Source organism: Zea mays, chromosome 2 (assembly GCF_902167145.1).
Source record: "Zea mays cultivar B73 chromosome 2, Zm-B73-REFERENCE-NAM-5.0, whole genome shotgun sequence".
Classification (NCBI taxonomy): domain Eukaryota; kingdom Viridiplantae; phylum Streptophyta; class Magnoliopsida; order Poales; family Poaceae; genus Zea; species Zea mays.
In genome coordinates, this window is record NC_050097.1 from 80,511,815 (window position 1) to 80,522,437 (window position 10,623).

A 10,623-nucleotide genomic window follows, 5' to 3' on the forward strand; every position below is an offset into this window, starting at 1 on the left:
TTAGTGTATGCATGTGTGCTAGATTTCAATCCGATCCCAGGGAGTGTCACTTAGTGGCTGTGAAGCGAATTCTTAGATATTTAGTCGCTACGCCTTGCTTCGGGATCTGGTATCCAAAGGGGTCTACCTTTGACTTAATTGGATACTCAGACTCCGACTATGCTGGATGTAAGGTCGATAGGAAGAGTACATCGGGGACGTGCCAATTCTTAGAAAGGTCCCTGGTGTCGTGGAGCTCTAAGAAACAAACTTCCGTTGCCCTATCCACCGCTGAGGCCGAGTATGTTGCCGCAGGACAGTGTTGCGCGCAACTACTTTGGATGAGGCAAACCCTCCGGGACTTTGGCTACAATCTGAGCAAAGTCCCACTCCTATGTGATAATGAGAGTGCTATCCGCATGGCGGATAATCCTGTTGAACACAGTCGCACAAAGCACATTGACATCCGACATCACTTTTTGAGAGACCACCAGCAAAAGGGAGATATCGAAGTGTTTCATGTTAGCACCGAGAACCAGCTAGCCGATATCTTTACCAAGCCTCTAGATGAGTCGACCTTTTGAAAGCTGCGTAGTGAGCTAAATGTCTTAGATTCACGGAACCTGGATTGATTTATAGCATACATGTGTTTTATGCCTTGATCTTGTTCTTTAATGCATTTTGTTGTTTATTTATGGTGCTCAAGTTGTACAAGCACTCCCCGGACCTCACAAGTCCATTTGCAAGTGATGCACATATTTAAGGGGAGATGTGCTACAACTTGACCCTTTGAGACTAACTGTGTACTTGAGTTTGCTTAATTTAGTCTCAAAGGAGGTTTGAAAGAGAAAAGGTGGACTTGGACCATGCAAGACTTCCACTGCACTCCGATGAAAGAGTAACTGATTCCAAGTTCATCTTTGTCCTCTTTTTGCCTATTTACTCTTAGTTGAAGATTTTGGTGAGGCAATGGGGTTAAAGGGCCAAAATTGATCCCGTTTTGGTGCTTGATGCCAAAGGGGGAGAAAATAAGGCCAAAGCAAGTAATGGATCAGCTACCACTTGAGAATTTTGAAAATAGTAGAATAGAGCTTTTGGTTTGTCAAAAATCTCTTATTGTCTCTTTTGTCAAAAGTTGGCCTCTTGTGGGGAGAATGGTTGATTATGGGAAAAAGGGGGAGTTTTTGAAATCTTTGATCAATTTCTCTTGGAACAACTCTCTTTATGTCTCAACAAGTGTGTTTGACTTAGAGATAGGAAATTGAATTTGATTTGCAAAAACAAACCACGTGGTGGCAAAGAATGATCCATATCTGCCAAATTTGAATCAAAACAATCTTGAGTTCTTATTTGAATTGATTTTGCACTTGTTCTACTTGCTTTGTGTTGTGTTGGCATAAATCACCAAAAAGGGGAGATTGAAAGGGAAATGTGCCCTTGGGCCATTTCTAAGTATTTTGGTGATTTAGTGTCCAACACAAGTGCCTAAGTGTTAAATGGTGGACATAGTACAAATCAAGTATAAAGGTATGTTTCTAAGACTTAGTATATTGTTTTGGAGACTAATGTATTATGTCTAAGTGCTGGAAACAGGAAAAATCAAGTTGGAATTAAAGATGGCTTTGTTCAGCCGAAGTCAGCTCAGTCTGGGTGCACCGGACTGTCCGTTGGTGCACCGGACAGTGTCCTGTGCGCCAGGCTGACTCAGGCGAACTTGCTGCTCTCAGGAAATCGTCGGCGACGTACGACTATAAATCACCGGACTGTCCGGTGGTGCACCGGACTGTTCGGTGAGCCAACAGTCAGTCGGGCCAACGGTCGGCCGCGGAATCCGCGCGCGACGCGTGGCAAGTGCCAACGGTCGGAAGGGGCACCGGACTGTCCGGTGTGCACTGGACAGTGTCCGGTGCGCCAACGGCTCCAAGACTGCAACGGTCGGCTTCGCCAAATAAGGAAAGAGATCTGCACCGGACAGTGTCCGGTGGTGCACCGGACTGTCCGGTGCGCCAGACGACAGAAGGCAAGAATTGCCTTCTTGAAATGCTCTCAACGGCTCCTAGCTGCCTTGGGGCTATAAAAGGGACCCCTAGGCGCATGGAGAAGAATACCAAGCATTCTCTAAGCATTCCTAAGCACCAAGACTTCGATTCCGCGCATTTGATTCTTTGTGATAGCAACTAGAGCTCCATTTGAGTTGTGAACTCGTTGGGTTGCGTTGTGAGCTCTTGTTGTGACTTGTGTGCATGTTGGTACTCTGATTTCGTGTCTTGTGTGCGTTGCTCATCCCTCCCTTACTTCGTGCTTCTTTGTGAACATCAAAGTGTAAGGGCGAGAGGCTCCAAGTTGTGGAGATTCCTCGCAAGTGGGATATAGTGAAGTGAAAGCAAAACATCGTGGTATTCAAGTGGGTCTTTGGACCGCTTGAAAGGGGTTGATTGCAACCCTCGTCCATTGGGACGCCACAACGTGGAGTAGGCAAGTGTTGGACTTGGCCGAACCACGGGATAAACCATTGTGCCATCTCTGTGTTGATCTCTTTGTGGTTATCGTGTTGTGCTAGCTCTCCTCTCTAGCCTCTTGGCTTAATTGTGCTAACTCCTAATCAAGTTTTGTGGATTAAGTTTCAAGTTTTTACAGGATCACCTATTCACCCCCCCTCTAGGAGCTCTCAATAACTTGTAATATCAGTAGCCAAAAGTGATATCAACTCGTTTTGAATTTTAGGACTAAGATAACGATAATGAGTTTCTTTGTTCTGGATACGTCTAAGGTGTTCTAGCATTACTAGGTCAAACTCTGCAATCATCTCAGCACAAGCATAGAAATTACCATTACTTTCATGATAAAGTTGCTCACAGGTTCCTCTAAAAGCCAAGTTGTGTTTACCAAGAAATTTAACAATTGCTATTAACCTCAATAAAACTTGCCTCGTGAGCTTTCTATTTTGCAATTTGCTTCTGCAAGTCTTTATCAATAGTTTCCTCCTTCTGCAATCTGGTTCTTAATTCATTCCACTTGTTCATGTTACAAATGTGCTCCACACTATTTTCGTGTTCTCTAAGGTTTGTACTAATATGTTTCCATTTTTTTGTATCCATCATGGGCTAGTGAGTTTTGACTCTTGCTAGTGCTAGACTTAAAGATCTTATAGCAGAAGCAAAATACTCTGTCATCATTCTTTGAATAAAATAGCCATTTTCTATCATGTATCTCCCCATTGCATAATTTTCTATGATAATGGGCATAAGAAAAATGCCTTGATGCATCATCTAGAGGGAATTCCAGACCTTCCACTCTTATGGGCCCTTTCACAGCTAATATATCTCTTGCATTATTATCAAGTCTATCCCATTTTTTGGATCATAAATATCGTAAGTATAAAATGGTGGCTCATCAGCATTAGCAGACTATGTTGCACCCGCTAAATTACTCAGGGCCACCTACATTGTTATCATCGACATTGGGATCAACATTTCCTCCTTGTTCTTCTTCAGAATTCCCAATGGCAGGCTCCTCTTCCTCCACAGCAACAATTGTCAATTCATTACTTGAAGCAGTAGAATTATTAGTCTTAAAAAAATATCCAAAGCTCCTCGCTGTGTTTCAATGAATTCATCGGACTTTGTTTCCCCTTTTTCTCTTCTCACTACCTGATGGATACTTTCTCAATCTTGAAGACATAATATAACAAACCACTGTAAATTAAAACAACAGTAAATATAACAGATAATTACTATATTACTAAGGAGTAAAAAATACTTAATTAGAATATTTAATATACAAACCTGATTACCTGAATATGTAGAACAACTGAATATGTGCGGATCTCGTGGAGTCAGAGAGCAGGCAGCAGCCGGAAGGGGCACGTCGCAGGCGGACGATGTCTCCTCTGCAGTTTAATTGTCTAAAGCTCCTCACTATGTTCCATTGAAGATGAAGAACGAGACGTACTAAGGAATAAATAATAAAATAAATTAAATGATGAATTGATGATTCATGATTGAAGAACCAGAGTGTGACTGTGCGAGACATCAGACACACAGATGGGATGGACTCGTGGTCCTGACGTCCTGTGGAGACGGGAAGCCGGACGACCAAAGAGACGGATCAGAGAGGGACTAAATTTCTTCAGTAGTTCAGAGAGCAGCACATAGTCGTCAGCCACAACGTACCTGATGGCTGCTTGACGAAGATGAGAAGACCGATCATCGTTCTTGTTCGCCGTCTCGCACTCACATTAGCCGATATAAATTAGGTTAACAATAATAAGTCAATAAATTGTAGAGAATATAACAGATACTGGGCTGCGTGTTTGGATAATTGGGCTGGTCAGCTAACAAAGTAAATACTATTTAGGCTACTACTATACTTAAGTATGTATCTAAGGGCCCCAACATTTTGGGGGCCCTGGGCGACCGCCCAGCTCGACCACCCCCAGGTTCGACCCTATGGAGGACAGCTATGGCATGGGGACGGAGGAGTCCCGTCCAACGCAACCAGCCTGCCGCATAAAGTCGTTGCTCGTCGGCACGTCGCCGAAGCCGAGGGGGCAGGAGATATGGCGACAACTGAGGGAGGGATGGTGTCGTGCAGGGAGGGGAGTTATGGCATGAGGACGGGGGAGGCGTGGACCAGATCAGGATGTTCAGCTAGTCCGGGTCCAATTTGCGCCTAGGGGTGATGCCGTCGGCCATGTCACCAGCGTCGGGACCGCTTACTGGCGGAGTGGGGATTCCGGAGATAGGGCAACAATGTTTATCTCTGTTTTAGGATCGATGCCGATGGGTGGGGTGCACGGACCTGGACCAGCGAATGCCCAACATCGCGACATTAGGGTTTAGTTATTGGACTACGAGTTTGATTATAAAGAATACAAGGATCTTTTTGTAAAATATGAGATGAATGCGAACGTGCGTGTGCCCTCCACGGAAGGGCGGATGGTGTAGTTGACTGGGCGATGAGCGCGGGCATAGGGGCGAGGGGTGGGGCCTGAGGGAGAGGGTGGACTCATAGTTAGAGATAGCAATGGGTAAAAACCCGCTGGGTATTACTTGCCCAAACCCATACTTACGAAGAAAAAATACGCCCGCTAAAAACCATACCTATGACGGGTATAAAATTTTGCCCAAACCCATACTCATGCGGGTTTCGGGTACCCAACGGGTTTCCCATACCCACTAACATCAACATAAAAAAAATAATTCATCATGTAAATGACAATCAATACATTAATAAGCTAGCATAAAAGGAACAAGTGATAACTAATTTTAGCCTAAAATTTGTTACATTAAGTTTATTTCAATTAGAACATATTTAATTAATAATATTATGAGACATATTTATAAGGATTGTTGATTTTAAGACGGGTTTTAAAAACCCATGTATTTGCGAATATGAGTAGTGAAAGAACAAACCCATGCCCACGTACCCGTTGAGTTTTCATTTGAACCTATTAACAAACCCATGAGTAGAGAAATTGAACCAAACCCATATTCTAATAGAGCAAAAACCTATCGGATTTCGGGTAGGGGTACCCATTGCCATCTATCTTCAGCACGTTTCTTCCCTATCAATCGCGCGCCGATCTACAGTTCCGCATTTCGTCGAGCACATCTGGGCCACCCTGGGCACTCTCCTCCGCAACTCTCCGCTTTCCTCGGCAACCACGGCCACTGCCCGATGGAACGCCACCATCTGGCGCCGCCTCGACGGAGGCAACCCCGTGGAGGCTGTGTCTGCATTCATCACCATGCTCCGGTGCGGCGCCCGCCCGGATGCCTTCACGCTCCCGCTCCTCAATCGCGCTTCGGCGCCCCTCACCAGCCTTGTCGGCGCCGCCCACTGCTTCGGCATTCGGGTCGGCTTTGGTGGAAACGTCTACTTCGGCAACACGTTGCTGAAGGCTTATGCGCAACACGGGATGGTCGCGGCCGCGCGCCTTGTGTTTGACGAAATGCGCGCGCGGGACGTGGTTTCTTGGACCACGCTGGTTTCCGCGTACGTCAACGCGGAGGATATTTGGGAGGTATCCCGTCTGCTGACGGCCATGAGGACCCACGGCCGGTGCGAGCCAAGTGCAGTGACGCTGTCAGTGGTGTTCCGGCTGTGCACGGCCTTGAGGGACACTGCCAGTGGTAAGCAGCTGCAATGCTACGCTGTGAAGAGGGGGTGGGCAGGTGATTTCCTAGTTCTCAACTCGATGTTGACTCACATGAGCAGGACTTCTAGCTTGGGTGATGCAGAGATGCTGTTCAAGCAGTCTCCAAGTAGAGACATGGTTTCGTGGAACATTATAATCTCGGAATACTCTTCAGAAGGGAATGTTTCCAAGGTTATTAGTTTGTATGTGGCAATGATAGAAGAGGAAGTGTGTCCAAGCAGCGAAACCTTAACTGCTGTTGTTTCTGTATTCGCCAGGCACAAATTTCTTCCCCATGGCAAGAAGCTGCACTCCTTTGCTATTAGGAGTGGGCTCATGGACACAATCTTGGTAGCATCATTTGTTGACCTCTATGCGAAATGCGGTGAGTTAGTGTCATCGATTCAGTTGTTTGAGGAATTCAATGGGGGAAGCAAGTACTTATGGTCAGCCATGATATGGGCTTTTATCTATCATGGAATGTTCTTGGATGCAATCCATCTATTTGAGAGAATGATGGGCTCCTTTTACTTTCCAAATGCTGACATTCTACGAGGTCTCCTAGTCAGTTACACTGAAATAGATGCTTTAAGGTGTGGTAAAGCAACTCATGGATACATCATAAGAAACAACTATGCTGCAGAATCTGAGAGTTGTGCCTTGGACACAGCCCTTGTTAAGCTTTATGCTAGATGTGGGGACATTCATCTTGCAGAAAGATGCTTTAGCAGAACTCTTCAGAAAGATATAGTCTCATGGAGTTCAATGATTGAAGCATTCACAATTCATGGTCATGGTAAGCAAGCTCTAACATTGTTTAATCAGATGCTGAAAGAAGGAGTAAAGCCAAATGAAGTGACCTTCTTAAGTCTACTTTCAGCATGTAGTCATTCAGGTCTCGTCAGTGAAGCTCGCGAGTTGTTTGATTGCATGACAAAAAAGTTCAGATTCGCACCTGAGCTAGGACACTATACTTGTATGGTGGACGTTCTTGGTCGTTCAGGTAATCTAGAGGAAGCTCTCCAAGTGATCAGCAACATGAAAGTTAAGGCAGATGGCAGAATTTGGGGTGCCCTTCTTGGATCATGTAGAATTCACTCAAACTCTAAGCTTGCATATTTTGCAGCTCAGAAACTTGTGGAGTTGGAACCAAGTAATGTTGGCTATCATGTGTTGCTGAGTAATATCCAAGCAGGAGGTGATAGATGGGCTGAAGTGGAGGACATTAGAAGCTCCATGGAAGTAATGAACATGGAGAAATCTCCTGCTTGGAGCTGCATCTCTGACATCGGTGTCCCATGATATGTATTTTTAAGCACTACATCATTGATATTTGTCTTCAAAAATTAATACCAAATACTCTCCAAACTATCGGCATGTAGGACTTGGCATGAAGCCTTGCTCATGGTCTGGCCAAGAAACAGGCGGTAACATAGTAGCACTATGTTGAGGTCTTTTTCATTGAATATGAGATAGTTCTGGTGTATTGCATGATTATAGGTTTAATGAACAGAAGGGGCTGGTAAATGTGCATATGTGATCAAGAGATAAAGGTGTCTTCACATTCTTCTGTACACTTGTATTTATAGGACTGGTATGTTTTCTACCGATCCATTTGTAATGTTCAGTGCAAATAAACTTTGCTTGTGCATCCACAGGGCTTTTAACAGATACTTTTTTCAGTTGACCTGTTTGAAAGGACAGAATCACTTTAATTGCAATAGAATTTTCATTGTATGAAGTCAAAACAAACTCTCTATGTTGCAACACAGAATTTTGTTATTAAGAAAAAAATGTCATCTATGCCAAAACTTATTGGCCAGCAAATATGCTGACTCTGACTCCTAATAAGTGCTACATGTTGCTACTAACTTCAGCTTCTACTAGATCCGTGCCTGTGCGTTGCCACGAAAGTGAAATTAGTTTAAAATATAGATACGAAACGACAAACATCACTATGATATGTAAAATCTAGATCGTTGTGTAATGTTTTCCATATGACATAACAGTATAGTTACATGGCAAAATGAGTTTTCGATCAATCCTCCAAAATAAAATGAAGTTATATTCCAAAAAGACACTACAATGGCTAATGTACTGAACATATAATCGGGTTAAGTGTACAAAACCTCGAACCGGACACCACTCTCCCAGAGATCAATCGAAGTTCTCAATCTTGATTGGAGTAATATCGTCTGCCACCTCAAATTACCAAACTAATATTGCAAAGAACATATGTTGCTCCAATGTGAATTTGATGTTCTTGGCCTGTTCAAAATCAAGGGAGAAGTCACAAATCCATGCAGGTTGACAATAGGAATAGCAACATATCAGATTAGAGTCAAGTATGTTTCACACCCACCCACAACCATACTCATTCATACCCGCTCGTGGCTATACCCATGGGTAAAAATTTGTACCCATGCCCGTACCCATCGGGTATCGAATACCCACGGGTACATATATCAAAAAGCTTAACAACAATGGTAATAATGTAATACAAGCAACTAAGTTCACAAAGCAGCAATTGTAATACATATGATACAAAAGGAGTAGTTCTACTCATCGCTGAAAACTGAAATGGACGTGAGGAAATGACTTGAACGTGTGCAGCAATCATAACAAGCAACTTTAGTTCACAAAAATTCCAGAAACTGCAACTGAGTTGACACCTCACAGTAATAGTCTCATACAACCAAGTGCCCAAGCCAACACGACAATAGTACCCATGACTTCACTTGCGAACAGGAACAGACGAATAGGAAGTACCCCAGTACCCCACATAGACAAGAATAGGCGAACAGGAACAGGCAACACCCATGACTAATACAGAGCCAACAGGTTAAGGCGGCACCAGACAACAAGGCACTAGCAACACTTCACTTGCACAGGCGCCAACAACACTTCACTTGCATAACAGATTCACACTTAAATACTTGATCTTGGTCACTTGATAGACAACACCACACACCACTTGGCCACCAGACAACAAAGCAAAGAAATTAAGAAAATATAAGTATTTAGTAGTTAATCAAAGTAAAGAAAATGATTTACCTTGGTTCGACATCAAGCTGTCAACTTCAAAATCTATCAACTTATCAACAATCTGGTTCATCCTAAAAATAGTGAAATATAAGTATTCAGTCAAAGGAAAGGAAATGAATGCTAAAAAATTCACTATTACCATTTATTCCTCCTCATCCTCCAAACAAATTGTTAGTGCATTTATAAAACAAGATTGATCACCTAACATGTCTGCACGAGACCAAGCTTGCATACACATCAAGCATAGGTATGGTAACGACCTTATGAAACACCGGTGGCCGCATGCACGACTAGAGCCATCGGAGAAGGCAATGCTGACGGTTGAGGCACCGATAGGGACGACGTGGTGGTGCAGCAGCGCTCGACCATCCTGAGCACCATCTTGATCCATTGCACAACCAGAGCCGCCGAGGCGTCGATGGAGGAGGCAGCGCCAGCGCCTGAGGCATGAGAATGTCTTCTTCTTAATATAATGTCCTGGCGCTGTCATACCCACCGCATGTCGAGTAATTTTAAACCCATAATTTCTTCCAGTTTGCACATAGCTCCCACATCTTCTGATTCTTTTCGAGAACATAGAAGACTGACATCTTCTTCATGAAAGAGATCTCACACTATCAATTTGTTTATATCAAACATGGAGAAGTAGTGCATCCTATCAGTAGACCTACTGTCTTTTGCTTAAATGGAAGGTTCCTGGCAAGTTAGTGCCAGTGTTGTTATCAATAATTCATGTTGGTACAATCGATTCCAATCAATTATGGGTTGTAGCACACTAAGTGAGAACACACAAGTGTACATTGACAACTCGAACCTATAATGTTACACTCTGTTTCTTTTATATAAAACAAATGTTACACACATCCTGCCAAGTGCCAACAACAACCGCTATTGGGAAGACCAAAACAATTACACATTAGCTATCAAATTATGCTTCTGCAGCTACTGAGATATTGCAAAGCAAAATCTGCAACATCATGTGAGAAATAAAATTCTAGACCAATAGTGTTGTACAATGTCTTGTGTATAAGTGGCACGGATAGGTTATCACAAACTATATGTGGCGGAACCGCCCGAATTATTCTAGCTTAAGTGCCCAAGTCACGTCTTAAATTGGAATAACCCGTCAGTCCCTCAGATCTAGTTTGATAAAGCCACTTCCCCAGGATCAAATACCACTAGCTCACTCGAAGGTGAGTCACAGAGAGAATACAATAAAGCATGAAACCACAAATTAAGGTACTAGAGTTATTACATAAATCAGAGTTTTAAATAAAAGGGAAACAAGTTCATAAGTAAAGTGCAGCGGATAATCGATAACGTCGAATGCTGAGGAATAGGGCAAGGCCTGGCCCACTACTCCTCCTGATCCTCTCCTGCCGTAGCAGCATCCCACTCGACCGTCCAACCTGGTGGCAGGGTTGTTGGGGACTTGTTCTCAAATGCTATGAATTAAGAAC

General features: G+C 43.6%; 1 protein-coding gene across 1 annotated transcript; it reads left to right on the top strand.

Moving 5' to 3' along the window:
- The first annotated feature begins 5,511 nt into the window (after positions 1 to 5,511).
- Positions 5,512 to 7,787, top strand: LOC103646617 (pentatricopeptide repeat-containing protein DOT4, chloroplastic). The gene is made up of 2 exons (XM_020548349.3): positions 5,512 to 6,914; positions 6,999 to 7,787. The coding sequence occupies exons 1-2, from the start codon at positions 5,729 to 5,731 to the stop codon at positions 7,418 to 7,420; spliced, it is 1,608 nt and encodes a 535-aa protein (XP_020403938.1). The 5' UTR covers positions 5,512 to 5,728; the 3' UTR covers positions 7,421 to 7,787.
- Positions 7,788 to 10,623: the final 2,836 nt, after the last annotated feature.

Coding starts and splice junctions, on each gene's coding strand:
- LOC103646617 (XM_020548349.3), top strand. CDS start 5,729: ATGCTCCGGTGCGGCGCCCGCCCGGATGCCTTCACGCTCCCGCTCCTC. Junction 6,915..6,998: donor ATTCACAATTCATGGTCATG/GTAAGCAAGCTC, acceptor GTCTACTTTCAG/CATGTAGTCATTCAGGTCTC.